We start from the raw sequence: 25,609 nt of genomic DNA on the forward strand, positions 1-25,609 counted from the left end.
TCACTTAAAATATACAGCTATTTCTTACTGCCAGAGAAAACAATTAGCAGCACTACTACCTGGTCATTTGGTGGTTCCTGAAACTCAGAACCTCTTTCCAGTGTACTCCACTCCCCATATTTGTGATAGCCTCATCAACCCAGAAATCCCTGCCATCCCCTTAGCCGACTGTGATCACCTCCTAAGTCCAGGACACATCAACTGTTGGGGTATGGGCGCTCCATCTTTACAGGTTCTAATGGCCCACATGGTACTCCCCGTCTACAGAGGAGCCTCCATCTAGTTGGATACCCTCAGTTCAGGCTCCTTCTGAAAGGAGCATAGAAGCAGTGCTATGTAGGTGGCCATGCCCCAAAAGAACATAGGACACTCGTTTGGATTTTCCATCAGGTTGTCCCACAAATAGACCATATTCTAACTCTACTTTTATCTCAAGTACAAACAATCAAACAAATACATGAAACATTTTCTTAAATCTCCATTACAGGAAAAGGGGTTGGGGAACCAAAGAAACTTGAAAATACTGAAGGTTAATAAGAGCAATGGCTTTCAAATGCTTTTGACTCCAACTCAAAAGAGGAAATATATTTTATATCCCAACCAGGAATACATGACACCCTTACTACATGCGATACATTCATATTTTCTACTGCTTATATTAAAATGCTTTCCCTTTTAAAAAAATGTCTAGCTGCAGCCTAATACATTGCTTTCATGTTCCCCAAAATGGATCACAATGAGCAGTTTAAAACACATGGCATTTGAGGATGACATTTGCAGAAAATCTCTGGGAAAACTGTTCCAAATGATATTGTAATAGTGTCCACAAATACTGGTCCCTGCATTTCCTCTCCCCTGACCTGCAGCTGCTGTTGCCCCACAATGCCACTGCCAGAGAGACAGACCACTGCTGGTCTGCATGGGCTAAACTGCTAGAGCAGTTCACTAGGAAGACAACTGGCAAAACGGACGGAAGGCAATCCCCCCCCAACCCCTGCCCCGAGCAGGGCGGCAACCTATAAACAGTACCTAACTCAGAGAGAAGGGACACAGAGACTCCTGGAAGCAATCAGGAGTCAAAGCAAGAAAGACTGAAGAACAGAGACAAAGCTGGAGTCAGACAGGGACTGATTCTGCGTGGAGAATCAAGAGAATGAGGCCATGCTATGGGAGCAAGTAGCAAGTATCAGAGATGGTGGGCATCAAACTTACATGTGAGGAAAAGAAATGAATTTGAAAGTATGGAATGAATGGAGCCCCAGAGGAGACAGAGCAAGGAAAATGAGATAGGAGTAAATTTTTAAATAAAATAGAGGGGCGCCTGGATGGTTCAGTCAGTTAAGCATCTGACTCTAGATTTCGGCTTAGGTCGTGATCTTGGGGTCGCAGGATCAAGCCCCAGGTCGGGCTCCATGCTCAGCGTGGAGTCTGCTTATCAACCTCTCCTTCTGCTCCTCCCACCGCTCTCTCTCTCACTCTCAAATAAATAAAATCTTTCAAATAAAATAGAATGAAGGAGAGGGGCTAGGACTTCTCTTGACTTTCTACATAGGTCACAAAAGAGGTAAAGAATCCTAGGAAGAAGGTAACCTCTTTGTCCAGGGGTGAGGGGGAGTGTGGAGGACCCTAACTGTGGGAATCCATACCACCATGTCCCGGTGGTAATCCTGAGGTTCCCTAGCAGTGAGTTCTTTGCCAGGTTTATATTAATATTCAGGCTAATCATCTCTCTGGGAGAAATACTTGGGGAAAAAATTATAACACCTACCACCTGAAATTTGCAATAATGCTACCAAGAAGAATGAAAACAGTGAACACATAATGGAGAAACTGAACGCTCAGGAGGAAGAATGAAGCAGGCAGAGAAGCACTGGGTAAGCTGCTGCAAGAATGCAGGGCCTGAAGGGACAGAAAAAACTAAAGGCAGTTCCATTAATTGAGTTTGCACCCTTAGAAAATACAGAAATTAAGCTAGTTGGACTCTCTCCTCTCCTCAGGTTCCCCTTGTATTCTTTTATCAGACCCTGACTTTGTTCTCTACACTGGGGCCTCAATATGAAAGCCCCCATGCCACAAATGAGTGATGAGTGTAAGGCTCATTAGCTCTGACTCTTTTCTCCAAAATGATTTACTACAGGAACTACAAGACAGACCGCATTGTAAAATGCTTTCACTGATCTGAGCTACCCCTAAAAATAATAGCTATGACAACACCAGTACTTCATTAGTTACATGGCACCTGTAAACTTTTAAAACTAGGGTCCATGACAATCCTACTGAAATGGGTAGAATTTGTCTCCTTTCACAGAGCAGAACCTTAAAATATCTAAGAATGTGTGGCCGATTGGCAGCAGAATCAATGCTAGATTTCTGGTCTCCTGACCCAACCAGACCACAGTACTGAAGGACGAAGCCAACGGCAAGGGCTCCTTCACAGACAGTATCTGGCTCTATGCTTTGTTTTCCCAAATGGATTTCAAACTTCTATCTTCCATTATGTCACGTGTATTGATCCAACATTCCATGAGCAATAAAGTGTCAACAAAATTGTCCTAGGCCCCATAGAAGATACAAATATGAAGAAGACAAAATCCCTGCACATAAGCAGCTTATAAGCAGAAGAGAGATGATAACATGTTTACAACTCAGAATAAACAGGAGGAAATCTGAGCAGGAACAGAGAAGGAGAGCAAAGAAGGGAGCAGGTAAATTCCACTGGAAAAGTTGGGGACACAAGGGCTAGGATATTAGGAAAGGCTGTTCAGACCGGGAGTACTGGACCTAGGCCTAGAGCGAGGACTCGACTTTCAGCTGGCAGAGAAAAGAAAAAGAGGAATCTCTGTTGAGTAACACAAACCGAGTTGGGAAGACAGGAACACATTAAGGACACGAGGAAAAAATAGCTCAGTACAGTATGAGGTAATGATAGGGAAGAATTTTGATTAACTCCCAAGACCATGCTATGCATACAGCAGATGCTTAAAAAAACATACTGGCTGTATGAATATTGGCTCTGTAATAAATTAGTATATTTCATTTTAAAACACAAACATATGAGTTACCACCCAAGTTAATAAGTTATTATTAATTCTCAAACGTCGACTGTGGATTGTCCGTGGAAAAACTTTAAGCCTATTAGGGCTTCCCCCGTTACCCCACACACCTTCGGGACACTGTACGTCACCACTGAGGAGCACATCTTTTTCGTATTAACCCAAATACACCAGTGGAGGGAGGTAAGTTTTCTGCCCTCTGAAATCAAGTACTGCATTCCAAAACCATGCAGTAATTTTTAAGGAATACCTACCATTTAGAATTACTGCTCTAACTGTTCCTCTTTAATCAACATGAACAAACACTGAGCAGACCCCAGTGTGTATCGCTGAGACTAAATTCCAATAATGGTGATGAAGCAGTCAGGTACTGAGGTCCAGGAACCCAGGCAGTCAGACCTCAGATTCCCTGAAAATGGGCAATACAGAAATGAAGACAATACGCATATGCAGGGGCACCTGGGTGGCTCAGTCGGTTAAGCGACTGCCTTCAGCTCAGGTCATGATCCTGGAGTCCCAGGATCGAGTCCCGCATCAGGCCGCCAGCTCAGCTGGGAGTCTGCTTCTCCCTCTGACCCTACCCCTTCTCATGCTCTCTCTCTCTTTCTCACTCTTTCTCAAATAAATAAATAAAATCTTTAAAAAAAAATACGCATGGGCAGAGGCATTAAGAACCTGAATATGTGACAAGTGATCATTTATATATTTACACACACACATGTATGTGTGAGTGCATACGTATGCATACATGTTGATTTATTTGAAAAATGAAGCTACTAGAAATGATCTAATCTCTTCAAATTTCTTCTGGCACCATATGTCAGAACTTCAAATCTGGTATCCCCAAAATTTCAAATAGCAAATCGGGGTCCAAATAAGTGGGGGTGGGGGACTGCCCTGGTGCTAGGTACCAGAAATCGGCGTGCTGCAGGTAGAAGTGAAGGCCAGAGACAGGCTGGTCCAGACCTCCCAGTTGGGGGTGGGGTGGGAGGCAAAGCCACCAGTCACCTGGGGGAGTACTGGGAAGTCTTGCAGCCAAGGCCACCCAGTGGGCCACCCAGTGCGACACCCATCGGGATTCCGTGGCTGCACAGGTAACAGGCTCAATCCCTTCTCTCCCCCCATCAAGCCACAAGACCAATCCAGGCTTCCAAACCCCTCACTTTAGCCTCGTTAGAAATACAAGAAAGTGACACAGAAACTGCCGTCAACTTAAAATATGTTTGCTATACAAAATTAACAAGTATTTTCTAAAATAATAAAAGCTTATTAACTACCATCCACCAAAAGCCATCAATGCTTTTTCTTATGCAAATATACATTTTTCAAATAGATATTTAATTCCCTTACACTTTTAAATAACTACACACATTTCATAATCTAATATAAACCATTATGCCTGAACCTTTAAACACTACAGCAACTGACCAACTACCTTACAAAACACTGCAGAGGAAGCCTCTGGTCCCTGCCACGGTCACACCACATTCTCCCTAGTTTTCTCTTTCTCCTCTTTCGCTCAGACTCCCCCTACTTAGGACAGGATCACTCTTCACCTTGATGTCCCTCTCCCCCCAAAACATCTCTTTCCCTTTCCCCTAACTCCCAGCCTTGTCCTCTCCAGGACATTAACCTGCGCCTGGCCGCCACGTCCCACCTCAAATGCACCGCTGGGGGCATCCTGACTCTCAGCAGCCCACGACCCACCCCCACCCCCCCCAACGAAGAGACTTCCAAAATCTTCTAACGTGGGGCTCCTGGCTGGCTTAGTCAGTAGAGCATGCGACTCTTGATCTCAGGGTCCTGAGTTCAAGCCCCATGTTAAGTGTGGAGCCAACTTAAAAAAAAAAAAATGAAAATAAAAATAAAAATAAAATCTAAGGTGAAAGGGGTCCTCTCCTCTGATGACAGTGTGCGATCTGCTGCTGCAGAGAGGGTTTGAGGTTTTCGTTGTTGCTGTTTTTGCTCCCATTGTGGGCGACTTGACGCTCAGTTTTCCTATGAGATGTGAGAGCTCCCTAGTCTGAAACATGGGAACACTAAGCTTCTCACACTCACTCACACACACACACACACACACACAACACCCTGCGCTGCAGGTAGACGCATGCCCATTTCATGTTTATATCTTAGCACAGCAAGAACTGAAGTAATACTTTAGAAAAACAGTAAGATATAAAGCCTCTGTCCCTATAACAGAAACTACTTAACACTCTTAAAATTCTTAAGAATTTGCAAAAGTTTTAACGTGACATGAAAAAAAAATCCAGTAGAACACCTCTTATTCTACTTGTTTTGAGGCAGTTCATTCCCCAAGCATATTTCCTATTGTTATAATCTTGGAAAGTGCTCATCCATGTGGCTCTACTCGCAATCTGTAAACTGAGAAACAAATGTACAATTCACAGAGGGAAAAAGTACAAAGGCTTAGTCTACCGCGCTCCCATTCGCCAGAGTGCAGAGCTGTGGGACACAGCCACAAAGTGCCTGTGGCTTCCAGTGGTCTAATGAGCAGATACAGTTTTCATAATTTTTATTGCTGCATTACACAGCTGAGTGATTGTCAGGCCAATGCCAAAGTACAGGTTCCATTTGAATGACATATGGCTTCAGTCAACCAGAGAGATGTTACAACATTAAACAACACAAGTAGACAGAACAAGAATACAAAATGCCAAATTAGGCCTCACAGAATCAGATATGCTAGTGCACATCTCTGTCCTTGGAAGAGGCTGTGTGTGAGTGTGTATTTTGTGAACATACGTCTCTGAGCCCCTCACGGCACTGGACCTGGGCACAGTGGCTTGCCGGCTGGTGTCATAGGAACAGCCTGCATGAGCTCTAGGGCCAGAAGCAAGGTCAAGCTCCAGGTCTGCCCTTAACAGTTCCATGTTCTTTGTTAGACTGCATTTCTTTCTTTGCCCACCAGTTTCCTTAATTCCATCCTTACAAAATGGCATTACAATACTCCTTCCATCTTGCCGAATGAGATGCTGACATGAAGACCTCCTAAATGGTCAACCACTACGTAAACAATCGTGGGATAACAACACTTGTCTGATCGAGAAAAACTTCCGGAAGCACAGCCAATCCAGTGGTGAAGCAGCAGTGTGGTGAACACCTGTTTGTCCATTTGGCTGCCCAGGCCATGAGCACTCTTCTGGTATGTGGATTAATTCCTCACCTTATGAGTCTGACAGGAGGCTGTGATGTGGTGATTTACAATAACAAATATACATTTGGTCTTTATTCCCATTTCTAGCACAGAGCTCCTAAAACTCTTGGAATTCCCTAAGTGATGAGAGCCATAAAGGTGCCTTTCATTATGTTACTGAGGTGGCATTCAAAACTCACCGAAAGATGGGCACTGGCTGCCAGGAGAGCCACTATGTGATGAAAGGGTTGGAACTTTCAGTCCCACCCTCGGAGCTCCAGGAAGGGGAGAGGGGCTGGAGGATGAAATCAATCACCAATGGCCACTTATTTAATCAGTCATACCTATGTAATGAAGCTTCCATAAAAACCCAAGAGGACAGGTTCGGGAGGTTCCAGGTTGGTGAACATGTGGAAATTCAGCAAGAGTGCTGCACTCAGAGGGCACCAAAACTCCATGACCCTTCCTGTATACCTTACCCTAGGGATCTCTTCCATCTGGCTGTTCCTGAGTTATACTGTTTTATAATAAGCCAGTAATACAGTAAGTAAAAATGTTTCTCTGAGCTCTATCAGCTGCTCTAGCAAAATAATTAAGCCCAAGGAGTCACTGGAACTTCTGGATCTCTAGCCCTGTCATCTGAAGTTGCGGGTGGGAGACCTGACTCACAGGACTGAGCCTTTAACCTGTGGGAGCTGATGCTTTCTCCAGGTAGGTACTGTCAGAATTGAATTAAACTGCCAGATACCCACTGGTATCCAAGAATTACTTGGTGGTGAGGGGGGAGAATACCACATTGCAACTGGTGTCAGAATTGTAGAGGCTGACTCTGCCTCCTAATAGAGAGGCCGAAAATGCCAGACACTTGATTCCCCAACTCCCTGGCAACTGGGTACTGGCACGTGACCCAGGATCAGCCAATGAGATACAGATGCCCTGATCTTTAATTCATTAGCTGGTAACACAAAGAAACAAGGGCAGTGAAGTTTCTGCTGGCAGTAACACAGCAACACTCAAAGTCGGGGGTGTGTCACAAGTGCACGTTAGCAGGACAGCAGGAGGGTGATGACGGACAAGCCATGGCCCTGCATGGTGAGTGGCAGTGAATGCCTTCTGTCCTGTGTCCTAGCTGTAAGCATCAGTCTCACAGTGCAGTCTCCCTTGTGCCGGCCCTTCCTGCTGACCCAGTTCTTCAGCCTTCCTGGCGATTCTATAGGCTGCCCAACAGCCTGCCTATACTCCCGTTTCTGTTTGGGATGGCCAGACTCGGTTTTCATTGCTTACAACTAAAAATTCTGGCTGATTAGTTTCTGAAATGGTAGGAAAGATAAGTAGAGAAATCACAAGAGAGCTTCCAAACAAGTAGCACTGCATAGCAAAAACAGAAGGCAGAACATGATACACAGCTGTCAACAAAACAAATGATGAAGGGCAGGGGTGCCTGGGTGGCTCAGGCTGTTAGCGCCTGACTTCGGCTCAGGTCATGATCTCAGGGTCCTGGGATCGAGCCCCGCATCGGGCTCCCTGCTCCGCGGGAAGCCTGCTTCTCCCTCTCCCCCTGCCTGCCGCTCCCCCTGCTTCTCCCTCTCCCACCCCCCCCGCTTGTGTTCCCTCTCTGTCTCTGCCAAGTGAATAAATAAAATCTTAAAAAAAAAAAAATGATGAAGGGCAGTTGTTTGATCAAGACTACAGGACAAGAACAAGAAAAGAACCGAGCTCTTCAAAAGATTTTAGGCAACTAATCAAAAGTCAGGAATAAATACGGTTATGTGAGAAGGCCCACAGATCACTTGTAATGAGATTTCAGGGGCAGGCAGTTCTTATGTATTAAGTGAAGCTCATGTAAGTTCAGGAGTAGATACCTCTAATACCAACCAGTACTTTCAACATAGAAGTGTTCACTGAAGTGGAACTTGACTAAATGTAGATGGGGGTCAGCGGACAAGGAAGATTTTACAGAGAAAGTGACATCTGAAGCAAAGAGAAAAGGGGAAGGAGGAACAGGTCGTTTCAGACAGAGGGAAGAGTATAACGAGGTGTGGAGGGAAACGATACATGGCATATTCTCCAACGGCAAGTATTTCAGTAAACTGCTGTACAGACACAGGGAAAAGGGCTGGCAGGAGATGAGGCTGCAAAGGAAGACAGGCATCAGCTCAGGAGAGACACGCCATCAGGCTGACAAGTTTGGATTTTATTTTTAACAGGAATTCACTAAAGAAATGTAAGCAGGAGAGTAACATATCAGATTTACATTTTATTTTATCAAGATTACTGTGAAGACTCCATGTGAAGGTACAACAAAACAAAAACTGGTTCGTAACCACCTGGGATTCATAGAGCCTTGCAAATAGAATGACCAGAAAAATGCACCTACACACATTCATAAAATTTTAATATTTAGTTCTAAATGGTTCACAGCTTCCTGCAGTCCATCTATGAACAATCCAGGGTCTGTGGACCTCAAAATAATAGATCTAGAAGCAGGAGAGAGACAACTGGCAAAGTCACCGGCTGAGAAGCCATGGCAACTGTCCACACCAGTGATGATGGCAAAGAACTCAACTTACAGTGAAGGCTATGACTGGGGGGCGCGGGGAGTGGGGGGGCAGACAGCACAGAAGAGGTTTGACCTAATCTGCAGGAATTACTCAGCAGCAGGATGTGGGCAGTAAGGGAGGATCACCAAGCATGACTTCCAGAGGGATGATGTAAGTGACTGAGCAGCACCATGATTTTACGGGGCTAAATGGGGTGGGGGAAAGAGAAGCCAATGGGATACTCAGAACTGAGCTGCTAGGGACACATCCGGGTGGAGAGGCCCCGCTGGCAATTAGAAATTGGAATCTCAAGCTGAGCAGGCTATAGTTCTGGGTAGAATCACTGCACCAACATGAGACTACATGAAACAACTAGATATGGGGAGGGTCGAGAAGATATGAGCCAGGCCAGAAGATGACAAGGGGAACGCAGGACTCAACATGAGTCCACAGGCCAGAAGGGGGTGAGGTTACCAAGGCCATGGGTTCAGGGTCAGAACACAACCACAATATTTTACAAACAGAAATACAAATGGACTAGTCTGTGCATGTGACTTATGAGCATAATCACATCAGTGCGATCTACTCTAAAAAATACAGAACCTGGACAAATTTCTTTACATTAACTCCATTCACTGGCCAGTAGGTTACAAGTAAATCAAAAGTCCTATCCAGAGATATAATTCTCAATCTTTTCAGAACCCTGACTTCAAAAATGATAGTGTGTACAAATAAAATTTTTGAGGATGCTTTTAAAATACCCATGTAATTAGAAAAAAAATTTTAAAAATAAACAATAAAATACCCATGTAATTTGGAATATTCAACAGTACACTCCAGCAACACTAAAAATCAAGAAAAGGAATTTCCAACCTCCTTTCAAGAAAGCAATTCTTTCAACAGAAATATTTAGCATGTTATATAAACATGTTATTCAGACAATGTACAACATAGGGGATTTTCATCACATTTACTACATTTGCTAGCCAAAATGTAGCACTCTTGTAATCACCAACAGAGCTGCAGTAAAACCTCTATAATATTAAACAACAACAAAACATGGCAGTAAGCCATCCTTCTATTAAGAAAAAGAAAACAGAGAAAACATTCTCCATAAGTACAGCTTTCTTTGTGACTTTTTTCCCTAAAGAACTCATTTTAAACAATAGCTCACTGGCAAAAACATAATACTTTTAAATTTGGGCAGAGTCTGGCGTCCTTACTTTGTGAGGATAAGTTGGCAGGAGAAAGACTGTAATAATTTTAAGGCTCTATTATTCTCACACTGAAATGCAAAGTATGAAATAAAAATAACAAAAACATTAATCTGGAATATAATTCAGCTGGTCATATATCTCTTTTGCACCTCACTCAACTTTTACCATTGAGTATTATAAATGCAATTAATTTGAATAAATGGCAGATGGTTCTATAGGTTCCTAAGGAATAAAATATAGATGTCACTAACTGAATTGAAAGATGAACACAGATATAAAGAAAGCTTCTGGTACTCAACAATCTGTAAAGCTCTGAAATTTGGTCACCCAATAGCTACAACCATTTCCCATGAAACTAAAGAATTCTTTACTTCTACGTCATAGATTTTCTGGAAGAAATGAGGGAACAATGGATAAATGGTTATCAGCCTCAAATATTTACCTAGATACCACTCTTGATCTATATACAGGCATACCTCAGAGATACTGTGGGTTCATGTCTAGACCACCGCAATAAAGTGAGAACTGCAGTAAAGCAAGTCAGATGAACCTTTTGGTTTCCCAGTGCACATAAAAGTTATGTTTAGACTTATCCATAGTCTGTTAACTGTTCAATAGCATTATGTCTAAAAAACAATGCACATTTAAATTTAAAAAATTTAAAAAATTCTTCATTGTTAAAAAATGCTAATCATCATCTGAGCTTTCAGTGAGCTGTAATCACTGATCACAGATCATTTTCACAAATAAAATAATAATGAAAAAGTCTGAAATATTTCAGGAATTACAAAAATGCGACACAGAGACATGAAGTGAGCAAACGCTGCTGGAAAAATGGCACCAAAAGACTTGCTAATCACAGGGTTACCACAAACCTTCAATTTGTTAGAAAAAAAAAACACAGTATCTGTGAAGTGCAATAAAGCCAAGTGAGATAAAACGAAGTATGGCTGTACTCAAACAGGCAATGTAAAGATGATCCTTCAAAGTGCACTATGAATTTTAGCAGGTAAAACGAGATATTATATGTCCATTAAAGTCAAATATTCAATTATCAGTTACTACAAGCAGGCTATTCTACCTTATGCCACAACAATGAGATCAAGATGTGGCTCCCGCTCTTAAGGACCCTCAAGGATCAAAGGACCGGTACTCAAATCACCACGCGTCAAGATTCAACACACTATGACCAATATGAAATACACTTAAGGCATATTCTGGAAATATAGACAAGATAAATGAAGGAAATGGGAGTTGAGCTTTGAGGAGTGCCCCCAGAGGTTCAGCAGACAGAGATAAATAGGTAAAGAGAATAGAACTTCCAAATCAAAAATAATGGCACACTGAGGTACCTGGGTGGCTCTGTCAATTTAAGCATCTGACTCTCGATTTCAGCTCAGGCCTGAACTATATGGTGTTTCACTCTCTTAACAACCTGATAAGGTAGAGCACATCATCCTCACTTCATAGATGAGGAGCCCAAGGCTGACCAGGTGAGCAATATCCACATCACACACCTAGTAAATAAATAAATCCGGCTGGAAATCTGCTGTGCCTGAGGCCAGGGCTCCTACTCTAAAATAAATTAAACTTGAGAAATTAACCATCACAGAAAACGAAGGCAAAATCAAACATGACTCTTTGGCATTGCACCCGTGATGCTGGGGGTACCACAGCTTTGTCAGGAGAAATGGGCAAAGCACAAGGAGGAGTAGCTGTCTCTGAGGAGGCCTCAGAAACTTCTTGCCAGACAGGTGGAAAGGCAAGCCAAGAGCTGGCACATGGTTTCTAGATAACAAATATATTGTTCTGGGTTTTCACGAACATTTTCACTTATCTTGGAAATCACGGTTTCTCCCTTTCAAAAGAAATCAGTCTCTAATTTCTATACCAAAGTTCACAAAAATATTCATTTCTAAATTTAAGTTTAAAGTAACAAAAATACACTATTATTAGTTGCCCTCTACTCAAAGTGTAATAATTTCTTCACAAGAAGGATGTTTTCCAAGAAATAAACTATTTACTTTAAACTTATAAAATATATCTGTATCTTGAATTGAACTGTTATACAATCAGAGTGACAGAAAATTCTATACAAGTGGCCTAACTCAGAATTTTCCAACTGCTAATCTACAGGTTGATCTTGCATGGATACCAAAATTTGTGCCCAGGTCCCATTTATTTCAACACATGCTCTCTGGGGGCCTCCTACTTGTCCGGCATTGCATGGGGTGTCAGGAACAAAGATACGAAAGGCCATGCTCCCTGGTTTCTAATTTACTCAGAGTCCAACAAGGAAAGAAAATTCCAATGGCATTTTTCAGAGAAATAGAAAAAACTATCCTAAACTTTGTATGGAACCAAAAAAGCCCCTAAAGAGCCAAAGCAACCTTGAGAAAGAAGAACAAGGCTGGAGGCATCACATTTCCTGATTTCAAACTATCTTACAAAGCTACAGTAATCAAAACAGTATGATACTAGAATAAAAATAGGCACATAGACACAATATACAGCCCTGAAATAAACTTATACATATAAGGTCAATTAATTTTTGACAAGGACATCAAGAACACATACTGGGGAAAGGAAAGTCTCTTCAGGAAATGGTGTTGGGCAAACTGGATATCCATATGCAAAAGAATGAAAGTGAACCCATATATACCATACACAAAAATTAACACAAAAAATGGGGCACCTGGGTGGCTCAGTCAGTTAAGTGTCTGCCTTCGGCTCAGGTCATGACCTCAGGGTCCTGGGACGGAGCCCCATGTGGGGCTCTCTGCTCAGTGGGGAGTCTGCCTCTCCCTCTGCCTCACCCTCCTTGGCTTGTGCTGTCTCTCGCTCAAATAAATAAATAAAATCTTTAAAAAAAATTAACACGAAAAAGATCAAAGACTTAAATGTAAGACCTGATACCATAAAACTCCTAGAAGAAAACACAGGGAAGAAGTCACTGGCATTGGTCTTGGCAATGATTTCTTGGATAGGAGACCAAAAGCAAAGGCAACAAAGCAAAAGTAAACAAGTGGGACTACATTAAACTAACGAGCTTCTGCACAGCAAAGGAAATAATAAATTGAAAAGGCAACCTACAAAGTGGGAAAAAACATTTGCAAACCACGCATCTGATAAAAGGTTAATACCCAAAATATACGAAGAACTCATACAACTGAATAGCAACAAAGCAAATAATCCAATGAAAAAAAATGGGCAAAGGGACCTCAACAGACATTTTCTAAAGAAGATATTCATATGGCCAACAGACACATGAAAAGGTGTTCAACGTCACTAATCATCAGGAAAACACAAAGCAAAACCACAATGAGATGTCGCCTTACACCTGTTAGAATGGTCATTTTCAAAAAGACAAGAAACAAGTGTTGGTGAGGATGTGGAGAAAAGGAAACCCCTGTGCACTGTTGGCAGGAACGCAAACTGCTACAGCCAGTGGAAAACAGTATGGCAATTCCTCAGAAAAGGAAAAACAGAAGTACCATATGACCCAGCAATCCCACTCTTGGGTACATAGCCAAGGAAATGAAATTAGGATCTTTGGGGGGTTTTTTGTTTTTAAGATTTTATTTTTATTTGAGAGAGTGTGAGTGAGAGAGCACAAGCAGGGGGAGCAGCAGAGCGAGAGGGAGAAGCAGACTCTGCGCAGAGCAGGGAGCCCAATGAAGGGTTCGATCCCAGGACCCTGAGATCATGACCTGAGCCAAAGGCAGCCACTTAACCAACTGCTACCCAGGTGCCCCGAAATTAGGATCTTGAAGAGGTATCTGGACCCCCGTGTTTACTACAGCTTTATTCACAATGACCAAGATATGGCAATAGCCTCAATATCCTCTGATGGGTGAACAGATAAAGAAAATGATACACACAATAAAATATTACTCAGCCATTAAAAAAAGAAAATCCTGTCATTTGTGACAACATGGATTAACCTGGAAGTGAAACAGGCAAGACAGAGAAAAATAAATACTGTATAATATCACTTGTATGGGGAATCTAAAGAAAAAGAAAAAAGAAAAGCCAAATTCATAGAAACAGAGAATAGAATGGTGATTGCCAGAAGCTGGGGAAGGAGGAAATGAGGAAATGTACCAAGAGTAGAAATTTTCAGTTACAAGTAGTAGTTCTGAGGATCTAATGTACAGCATGGTGACTATGATTAATAATACGGTGTTGTACAGCTGAAAGGTGCTGAGAGTAGATCTTAGTATTCTCAACACACACACACACACACACGTTAACCATGTGAGGTGATGGATTTGCTCATTATCTAGATTTTGGTAATCATTCCACAATGTGTGTTTTAGCACTTTAAATATGTACAATTATATTTGTCAATTATTCCTCAATAAAGTGTGTGTGGGGGGGTGATGAAGCACTGCAGAGGGAGGGGAAGGAAAGAAACACTAGCTGTCTGGTGTGGCACCTGGAGCTCAGCACACAGTGATGGACAGAGTGGGCGAAGGACAAAGGGAGAGTCAAGGAAGGCTTCAGCCAGGCAGAGTAACCTTGGAGTAGGAACAGCCCAACCCGCATACAACATGGATTGTAGATGCCTGAGAGCTCCAGGCAAGAAACAGCATGTAGAAAAACAAAGAGCCAAGAAACCAAGAATGTACGAGGAGAAAGACAGCAGCAGGTTCGCGGAGCAACACCAACAGCATGGCAGGGGCAGCTGCGGAGGGGAGCCTACGTGGTCTTGTTATTCCGTAAATACCTCTCTCCCTTGCCCAGTCCCTAGAAGGCTCTGTCTTGTGGAATGGAAATTATCCATAACTGTTTATCAAGTCCAAAAACAAGACAGGCCAGGAACTGATGGGTTAATCAGATCAGCTAGGATTCCAAGAAACGATGAAATGGGAAAAGGAGCATTTCTTAAGCACTTCATGCCATGTCCTAGGCTACCTGCTCCCACATATGAAATCTCATTTAGTAACTACAGCTGTCTCTTAATAAGGAGGAAACTGTAATACCAACTATTTAAGTGGCTTGGTCAAGATTACTTCCCTTAAGAAGCAGCTGATGCTTATATCCAGGTTTATTTTACTCCAGACTCTATTCCACCCTCCCCGCAATACAGCACTTCAAGATCTTATATGTCTTCATATCACATTATATAAGCATATACTTATTATTTTTTAAATCTAAGAACAGAATCTAAGAAAAACAGAAAGAAAAAACTTAAGTTGCCAAGTATACATACGCCATTCAAACACCAAGAAGCCATCAGGAAAAAAGCACACTGTGGTTCCTCAAGGAAAAAAGAAGTAACTGCTCCTATAACTCCTAATGAGCACAGTACCAACCGGCCCTGGAATAGGACGTGATATGTAGCATTGTGATATGTAGGACGCTACACCTGCCTGGTGCTGCTCCCGTAACCATGTTCCCAAGGGGGGATAACACTGACATGCTATCACTGTGGTCACACACTGTCCCAAAGACTCTGAGCAATAAGAGCATCTAAGAAGGAAGATATTCTTAAACCAAAATATGTCCTTCCACATGGCACTTAAAAATTCACAAAAGGAGGATAAAACAGTCATGAAGAACAACAGTGTTGGAGTCAATCAGACCAGGATTCTAATCTTGGTTCCACCACTTCAGTATGTGACCTAGAGCAACTTAACCACTCCGAGAAACTCTTAGCTCCTCATCTGTGTCAGGCCTTCTCCGCTGCACCCTGTATAACAATGTTCTAGAGACCTGTCCAGGAGATCTTATTTCCTTCTATTGAGGACCATTTTTTGTACTGTCCGTTGCGGAAGTCAACAAGACCATTCAGTGGGGTTCCCTCAACGTTCTATTACTACCTTCATTTCACAAACATTTATTTACCACTCCCTACCTATCTGGCACTATGCCAGCTAGGTGTCTATAAATAAGAGATAATAAGCCCCCCTCGCCAAACGTCTGACTTTTCTACACCACACACTAGTTTCTTTGGGTACATGTAGGGAACACAGGCTGTGCAATAAAGAAGAACTATGAAAGCTTATCTATATAGTGTCATCAATGGGTAGTCTTTCTTTTTCCAAATTAATGATAAGGGAGGAAAAACAATCACTTCAATTCTAGTTATAAAATTTAATGAGATATGCACTAAAGCCCCTTCAAGCATAATGCTAGGAAATCCGAAAGTTCTAGATACCACAAAATGAGAATGAAAGTCACAAATATAAAACTGGTCCAGGGGTGCCTGGGTGGCTCCATCGTTAAGCATCTGCCTTCGGCTCAGGTCATGATCCCAGGGTCCTGGGATGGAGCCCCACATCGGGCTCCCCGCTTACCGGGAAGCCTGCTTCTCCTTCCCCCTCTCCCACTCCCCCTGCTTGTGTTCCCTCTCTCCTGCCTCTCTCTCTGTCAAATAAATAAAAATCTTAAAAAAAAAAAAAAAACTGGTCCAGATGTTATGATGGTTGTCTTTTAGAGGTTACTAGAGAATTTTTTTAATAGAGACTCATCACTAAATATTGTTGCAAGATAGGTTTAACGAAGTATTTTAACTATGGGTCTAGAATCCAATGTGACACAATTTTCATTTTATTTGTTGGGGGTGGGTGGGGTGTAGAGGGAGAGAGAGAATCTCAAGCAGGTTCCACACCCAGTGCAGAGCCCGACGCAGGGCTTGATCTCATGACCCTGAGATCATGACCTGAGCCAAAACCAAGAGCTGGGCATTTAACCAACGGAGACACCCAGGCGCCCCAGTGTGATACAATTTTTAAAACTTTGAACATATACATAATGTTCAAATACAATATCCCTAGCAGCTTTTTTTCCTATTTATGGGGATATATACTACCATTTTAAGTACTGCTTAAAGTATTTTTATTTTCCCAGCAAAACCCAGAATCCACATTTTTCCACCAGAAGTTCTAAGCTACCACACAGATTCAGTCTTTGACAGGACATACTTCAAAGCAAGCTCTTCAATATGTAGCCAGCAAAGCAAAAGAAACTTTTGAAACTACATATATATAAAAGGACAATGAATGAAATCAGCCTAGATAATATGTTAAATGGCAAATATATTTGCTACCTATTATCCTGAGCCCTGAGGTTAGGACATTTCCAGGTGTCCTTGCCCTCTGGCACCAGGATAGATGCCCTGCATTCAGGGTCAGGAAGGGTCTGGCTATAAACAGCCATCATCAGAATGCAGGCTGGAGCTCCCTGCCAATCCCATCACTTAACACAAGCCGGGACTGGGCCTCAGAACTGGGACTCGCTATCCTACTATAAAGGCATCTAGCTGGGATAAAGAAAGGAGATTACTGAAATTCCCAGTGAAACAGGGATCTCTCTCCAGCCTCTCCCACTGCCACCCCAAAAATGCAGGATGACCATCTCCATTAACAAGGAGAAGCCAGGGAGTGGGCCTTTCAGTCACTGGCTTTCCAACTTCTTCAAAGACACGATAATCAGGGTGTTAAAGAGCTGGGACCCTCTGGAATGACGAGGCAAGTAGGAAGGACAGGAGGGGCAGGGGGTGACCCAACCAGTCCACTGGTAATAATGACTCCTGGAAAAGGTAGACAACATCAGGACTGGCTACCCTCCCCCTCCACTCCCATTGCTCCCCGACGGGCAGGGAACACTCGCCAGGGAAATCAGTAGTATCTGTAATTATCAACTAATCTGTCTTGTTACTATGAATATTAAAACAGTATTGGAAACAATATTTAAATATGGATTTTTAATAGATGTCTAAAGTTCTTAAGTGTGATTTTACTATTAGTTTTCAGAACCAATTTTCCCCCATAGGAATGCATCACTTTATTATTCTTATTATTTTTTGCTTTTTTAGGAATCGCAATGGGCACATAAAATCTGACATAAAGAAATTCACTTTATAGCTCACTTTAGACAAACCCATTTCTTCACATATTATTTGACATCCATATTAACTCTTGGTGGCTTCCACGTGCATGCCTGTAAGCCTACTAAATTAGTCTGATAAAAAAACAGCATAAAATGAAGTCTTTATCTGTCCCAACCCCTTAGATAGAGTAAGTAATATACATCACTGATTACTTTTCTTCTTTAGTTTTATTTTCAGATAAATCAAATTTGTGCAGACTAGCGGATTAAAGATTCATTAATTTCAGCATAAAATTTAGTCAATATTTATAAGACAGTTGTAATCCTCAATGTTTATCTTCAAATGATAGACTTTCCATCCAAAAATGTAAAATGAATTTCAATTAAATAAATACTATTATTCATTTTTTTACAGCCAGATGCTCAGCCAATGGAGATAAATGAACTATACCCCCCCGAAAAAAAGATGATCTATGAGATACAAAAAAAGTTTTTTATTTTTATTTTTTTAAAGATTTTATTTATTTGACAGAGAGAGACACAACGAGAGAGGGAACACAAGCAAGGAGAGTGGGAGAGGGAGAAGCAGGCTTCCTGCGGAGCAGGGAACCCAATGCAGGGCTCAATCCCAGGACCCTGGGATCATGACCTGAGCCAAAGGCAGACGCCCAACAACTGAGCCACCCAGGTGCCCCAACAAAAAAAGTTTTTTAGTCTCTTGTCTTTGTAAGAATTATCATTAGGAAAAACAGCTAAAATTACTAAATCTGAGAATCTGGCCACTTCTGACACAAATTTGAATATAGATTTCTAAATCTTCAAATTCTTTTTGAAAAAATACATGTACAGTGTGTATATATACACACACACACACATATATATACAGTAAACCTATTAAAATGAAATCAAAAGTTTCAATTGGCAACAGAGATTTAATGCATTTGAAAAGAAAAACTAAATTCATTTTTTAAAATCATTTAAAATTAGATACCCAAAGTAAAATTAGATACCCCAATAATCACTATTCTTCACTAGCGTATCACTTATTTTATAGTAATTTTGCTGAATTCCTCGTCAAAATCTTTAATTTCACATTGATTTTTAAAAATAACATATTTAAAAACTGACAAAAAACCGTTCCTAAAATCCTATTTCTAAAGAGATATCATGTACAGTCCTGAATGGTTTTTGTGTGTAAATACCTAATTTATTATTTGGTTTTGTTTTGTCTTAAAGCCTTTTCAGGGACACCTGGGTGGCTCAGTCGGTTAAGCATCTGACTCTTGGTTTCGGCTCAGCTCATGATCTCATGGGTCATGAGATCAAGCCCCACATTGGCTCCATGCTCAGTACAGAGTCTCCTTGAGATTCTCTCTCTCTGCCCCTCCCCCTACATATGCTGATGTGCTCATTCGCTCAAATAAATAATCTTTAAAAAAACAAAAAGCCTTTCAGAATTTGTAGAGTCAGTTCTTCATCGTATTATGCTTACAAGCTTAATATTTATCATAATGTCGTAATGATACAAAAGGGGCACCCAGGCCCATCCAATGACAAAAACTAAAGAAATACCATCTCTTCCAGGAACGAAAAGAAGTGACTGGGCACTTTTTCAAGTTACACTTTATCCAAACCATCCAACAAATAGTATGGACCATGTGGAAAACTGATCCAAAGTAATAAACCTGATATTCACTCATAGTTAAGTACTGACACAACCATGCATTTGGCAGCTGGCTACACCGCTTTCCTCACGGGGAGACGGAGGATTCCAATGAGCCATCCGTGTGGACCGTTCTGCGAACGGTAGGTCCGCAGAGCCCTGTGCCCAGCTGCAGCAGCGCTCCCCAATGAAGCCAGCACCCTGTCACTATCAACAAGGCAATTCATTCTGAACGTTACATTAATTTCTGAAACAAACATTTGCAGCGTTTTTTCCATCTGTCTTTTTATAAAAGATGATTTTGTCCATAGGGCAGTTGTATTTTGGACTCAAATGCAAAGGGTGAGATTTAAGGGGAGGGCGCATGAAGAGCAGTTCGAGACCGGCTACTCCTGAGATGAAATTCTATTTTTTTTAAAGCTTTTATTTATTTAGTTGACAGAGAGAGACACAGCGAGAGAGGGAACACAAGCAGCGGGAGTGGGAGAGGGAGAAGCAGGCTTCCCGCTGAGCAGGGAGCCCGAAGCGCGGCTCGATCCCAGGACGCTGGGACCAAGACCTGAGCTGAAGGCAGACGCTTAACGACTGAGCCACCCAGGTGCCCCTATGAAATACTATTTTTAAGAAGTCACAAAGCAAGTAGATTCTCATTCTTATTTTTTTTGTAAAGATTTTATTTATTTGACAGAGAGAGACAGAGCATGAGCAGGGGGAGGGGAGAGGGAGAGGGAGAGGGAGAAGTAGACTCCCCACTGAGCAGGGAGCCCCGACGATGGGGGACTCGATCCCAGGATCCTGAGATCATGACCTGAACCAAAGGCAGACGCTTAACCGACTGAGCCACCCAGGCGCCCCTCATTCTTATTAATCTGTAAAGACAGACATTTAGAAAGCCTAAATGAAAAAATAAAAGCATTCCAAAGCATTATTTAAAACGTCAAATATATTCAGATACTTTCCACACATAACCAAAATGAAATACATATACATATGAACATAAAATAGTATTTCTGATAATGACATCATCCAGTAACTCTTTAGCACATTCAGTTAAAGAATCAAATATTCCAAGTAAATAGCTAGGTCAGCTTTCCACAGGAAGCAGTCTGTTCATACCTCTCACACCATTTACGTGGGGAAACTTCTGTCTTAGCAGCTATGCCTATGGAAATGGATGCCAACAAACACTCTTCCATGCTCTTCCAGTCCCCTGGAGCAGTGAGGCATCTCTGCAGCTCTGTGCTTCCAGCTGGCTTTCACGCATCTGCTGGCCCAGCCCCCAGAGCAGCAGGGGCTCGCTGGTGTAGCACAAGACTTGCACCAGTCCCTCACTGCCTAACTGAACTTCCACAAATTTTTCCACGAAGGCACTTCAGGCCACCATAAAACTTGCATTTTAACATCCAGCAAGATAATGTCCTTTGTTATGCTTTCGTAGGTCCAGAAATGTCATTTGTACACCTTCTGTTGGTCATCAGAGATCAAAGCTATCCATTAGAATGTGTAAGGGGCAGAAAGAGAGGCCACAGAAGGCTCTCCAGCGTAAGCTGCCGAGCATATCATCGTAAGGTGGCTGACAGCATTTGCAGGATGGTGTGGGGAGGTGTGTTGCCTGAGAATACAGCCTGACACACTCCCATTCCCAGGCTGAGAGCACGCCATACCCCTTGAAATGTAGAAGACACAGCAAGAGTGCAGTGATGGATTGTTTATATGTGCAGACACCCATACTTACATGTGTACATACATGTTTTTACAGGAAAATATTTCTGAAATAAATACCATCTTAACAAGTCCGCACCACAGCAGGCCATGTTGAATGGGGTATTCATGTACAGGGAAGACTGTGGCCACAAGTCATTTTCAGATGTCTATACAGAAAATAAGATGCACTAAATCACATTTAAATGAAATAATTTCCATGATTGCAGAATCAACTACATTTTCAACTTGCAAATAGTATAAACCATTCAAAAGAGATCACAGAGTATAGACAGTTAGTTCTCGCAGCTGTTAATTACATTTTAATGTCTGTGACAGTTCTGTTTATGTACTGGACAGACTGTAACCCACAGTTAAGTACATATTCACATAAATTATAAAGGTATTTATAAAGTAGCATACATAGGTCAGACCTACAAATGTAAATGTACTATTTTTAACCTAGAAAGACTCTGGATAAACATGGCAGATTCAACACTTACATCTAGTATCATTCCCTCCTAAAAACAAATGACAGTACAGTTTGCTTTTTTGTTTGTTTATTTTTATAAAACAAACCCACAAGAACAGGAACAACAACACCAGCAAAATTTTGGATGCTAGAAACAGATGGACAATTAGTAACTAACTCAGTCAACACAGTTGACAAGGCAGAATCTTCAAAAGGCTCAGAAAGTGGGGGTACCAGATACCTCTGAGAGCACAGTGGTACGGATGGTGTGTATGTGTCGGGGGTGGGAGGGGGGTCTCTCCCACCAAGCATAGCATCTCCCTCAACCTGGCACAAACCCAGAGATTTATTCCTGGAGGAGGGGAAAAACAGTGATTCTCCAGAACCACTACCATAGAAGGGCTGTGGTTCAGCAATATCTACTGAATAGTGAGATACTTCCCTATTTATTCCCCTAAACAGCCCACCCAGGTACCTCCCAGTGATCAGCGAGCCCTGCCAAGGCATTTGGACAAGCAAGAACTACTGGTAGCTGAGGAAAGTCTTCAACAGGAAAAGAGAGACCAAAACAAGAAAAAAAAAAGGGGGGGGGTGTGGAGGCAAATTAGAAGGCAGTGAAGTGATGCAAAAGGCACTACAATTATTAATATCTCAATGAGATAAAAAAATCTATCTTGAAACAAGAACAAAATTCTATTAAAACAAAATAAAGAAGAATTAAGAAAAGGAAAAAAGAGGAGGAGGAGAGGCAAGAGGCAGGAAGAAGGGTGGGGAAAGAGGCCTAGAAAGAGCCTTGGAAATTAAAAATACAATAGAACGAAGAACCCTTCCAGAAGCAGGAATAAAAGAAAATGACATTAAAAAAATATAAATAAGTAGAAAAGATAAGCCCAGTAAGTTCAGTATTGGGTGACAAAGATCTCAGAATGAGAGAAGAGGAAAAATGAGGGGGGAAGGGAGATTAAAAAAAAAAAAAAAAGTAATTCAAGACATGACCCCAGGGTCAAAAGAGTGCACAGGGCAGTGGATAAAGAGACCCCAGTGAAATGTAAGGACAGTGGGGGAAGAGAAGGTGTGAGGATGGTCAGGAGGTGGAGGGGCATGCAAAGAATCAGGAAGCAAGAAGAACGGCTTCAGACTTCCGAAGAGCAACGCTGGCGGCTAAATGACAGTCAAGCAACCGCTTCAAAATTCTAAAGGAAAATGATTTCCAAACTACTATTCCCAGTCGATCTTTAGGTCATCTATGAGGGTAAAATAAAAGAAGTACAGTATCATAAGCCAAAAAAATGTTTAAAGCCATACTTTATATATTACCATTACTTAGAATCAAGCCAAAAGCCCAAGGGAGGCAATGAGGGTAAAATAAAGACATTTTCAGACACGCAAGACCTTAAAATTTTAATTCCCCACACCATTCCCGAGAAAGCTACTGGAGGATGAGCTGCACCAAAATAAGACAGACAGAGAATCCAGGAAACCAAAGATCCCACACAGGAAGCGAGGTGGGGGGAAATTCCAAGGTGAAAGTAAAGGGACGTCCCCGGACGTATGCATCAGACACAGAGGTACCCAGAGAGGGCCCAGAAGGCCAGAGGCCCTAGCAGAGAGTCCTTGACAAGATGCAACTGATCGCACGCCTGTTGGAACTGAATAATTTACAACAAAAGGTGGGCAGTTATGATGGATTAAAAATCCTAAGCAGAGTGAGTAATGAATACATGTAGAAAATTAAAGAAAAGTCAATTCTTGACTGGGAGAGAAACAAAGACCTGCACAGGAGAGGACAGCCATTTACTACATGGCTCATTGCCGAACAGAGTTCCCGGGTCTCAGTAATGTCAACACAACAGTGATCAAACCCCAGTCACAACAAAGCATTACCAAGAGGATGAAGAGGCACGAGCAGCACTCATGCTCGTGGGGAGGACAGGGTAAGGAAGGAGCAGTAAATCGTCACCTTAAACGGAAAGCAGCAACGCAAGGAAAAGTTATTCAAAAATATGGAACGCATCAGCTAAATAAAAGAGTTCAAAGTGGCTGTTGCCTCTGGGGAAGTGAACTGGAGAACGGAGGGCAGTGACTACTGTTTTTGATGGCAGATCTTTGTAAAACCATTGTCTTTGAAAACCATTTACATCTATCACCTTGATACAAACAAAAACTTCCTTAAAACTAGGCTAAAAGATTAAAGACACTACTAGAAAAGAAGTGCAGTATCATAAGCCAACAAAATGTTTAAAGCCATACTTTATATATTACCATTACTTAGAATCAAGCTAAAAGCCCAAGGGAGGCATTGAGGGTATATTCACTGCTCAAAGCACACTTCTGAAAGACAAGCTAACAATTTGTCAGAGAGCGTCCTCTCCTTATCTCCCTCGGAGGGCTGCAAGATTATTAATCTTCAGAACACAAAGAAGTGGAAAACTACAATTCCCAGTATACCCTGCAGCCCATTCAATTACTTTAAGTACATGAGGCTTTGCTATGAGGGAGAAGATTAATTTTAAGAAAATACAGAACTAGTTCTCACAAGCCATTTCTAACCCACTGTGTTCTACAGACGTAATTTTTCCATTCTCCTCTTGAAGAAAAAGAGGATAGAAAATAAATCATCTGTTAGGGGTTGAACACTACTTTTTAGCTACTTCAAAGAACAATTTCAAGTTGATGGCGCTGGAAGTCCAGAAACACAGAATGTTCGAACTAGCAAGAAACTGAAAAGTCATAGAACCTCTTTTCCCTTCTGCATGCCCCACACACCCAATTGTGCAGATGAAGAGCCCACCGCTCAGAGAGGTTCTGTGCCTCAGGAGCTATGTGCAGCATCACGGAGATCGGAATAATTCACTTATCATCCATTCAACAACTGAAAACACACTTTTGGCAATTACTATATGCACATAGAACTGTACACACTATATGCACACAGAACTGGGGTATTCATTAGCCTAGGTTCCATTTGCTGTTCCATACTTTTGGTAAGTCACTTAATATTTTAGTTGCTTCAGTTTCCACATCTATAAAATAAAGATACAACTAGCCTATATTTCTCAGGGAAGTTTACGAGAATGGAGTAGACATCTTTCTTTAGGATTCTTAAAGGAAAAAAAAAATACAGACAGAATACTCTACTATCCTCACATATACACAACAGAACCAAGTCCAACTCAGTATGTCCAAAATCAAACCCATCACCCTCCTCCACAAAACTTGCCTCTCCTTTTATATTCAGGCTCTTGACTATTGGAACCAAAGTCTTCTCTTCCAGCCAAAGCAGGAACGTGGAGTCGTCTAAGACCTCCCCTCACATTCTGTACCTTCTTACCCCAACATAATCAACCTCTGTGCCCTGTACCCAGTTTACCTTCTACAGAGATTTAAAGTTACCTGTCTTAGTCCCTTCAGGCTGTAACAGAATTATCATAAACCAAGCATCTTATAAACAACATAAATTTATTTCTCACAGTCATGGTGGCCGGGATGTCCAAAATCAAGGACAGCAGTTTCAGTACCTGGTGAGAGTCTGCTTCCTGGTTCATAGTCAGCCAACTTCTCACTGTGTCCTCACATGGGAGAGGGGGCAAGGGAGCTCTCTGGGGTCTTTCTTATAAGGACACTAATCCTGGTTCATGAGGGTTCTGTCCTCATGACCTAAGCACCTCCCAAAGGCCCCTCCTCCCTAACACCATCACACTGGGGGCCAGGTGTCAACATAGGAATTTTGTGGGGACACAAACATTCAGTCTCAGCCTTTTTTATCCCTACAATACGAATCCATGGGGGTCCTACTTTATTCTGCTCATAATAGGCCATTCTCTATCTCCAGGTTCTTTCCCTGTAAGTCCTTCTTCCCCATCAAGCAGTGGGCAGAAAATGATCTACCTAAAATGCTCATTTCCAAGGTCCACTTCTCTTCCCCCTTAAAACGAGAAAGGCTCCGTATTGCTTACAGGATCAAGTCAGGCTT

General features: G+C 42.0%; 1 protein-coding gene across 9 annotated transcripts in view; it reads right to left on the reverse strand.

The window, feature by feature from the left end:
- ARID1B (AT-rich interaction domain 1B) overlaps nucleotides 1–25,609 on the reverse strand; it is a 434,847-nt gene that overhangs the window by 324,369 nt on the left and 84,869 nt on the right. Inside the window, exon 1 of one of the 9 annotated variants that reach the window (XM_088023822.1) lies at nucleotides 21,246–21,336. The exons of the other annotated variants lie outside the window; for them this stretch is intronic. Coding sequence (XP_087879948.1) covers nucleotides 21,246–21,248 — 3 coding nt within the window. The 5' untranslated portion in view covers nucleotides 21,249–21,336. Of the gene's footprint in view, nucleotides 1–21,245; nucleotides 21,337–25,609 lie in introns of those variants that run through there. 9 annotated transcript variants of the gene reach the window in all.

The sequence above is a fragment of the Eumetopias jubatus genome, unplaced genomic scaffold (assembly GCF_037043125.1).
Source record: "Eumetopias jubatus isolate StellerSeaLion01/CBP00866 unplaced genomic scaffold, mEumJub1_p1.0 scaffold_6, whole genome shotgun sequence".
Lineage (NCBI taxonomy): Eukaryota > Metazoa > Chordata > Mammalia > Carnivora > Otariidae > Eumetopias > Eumetopias jubatus.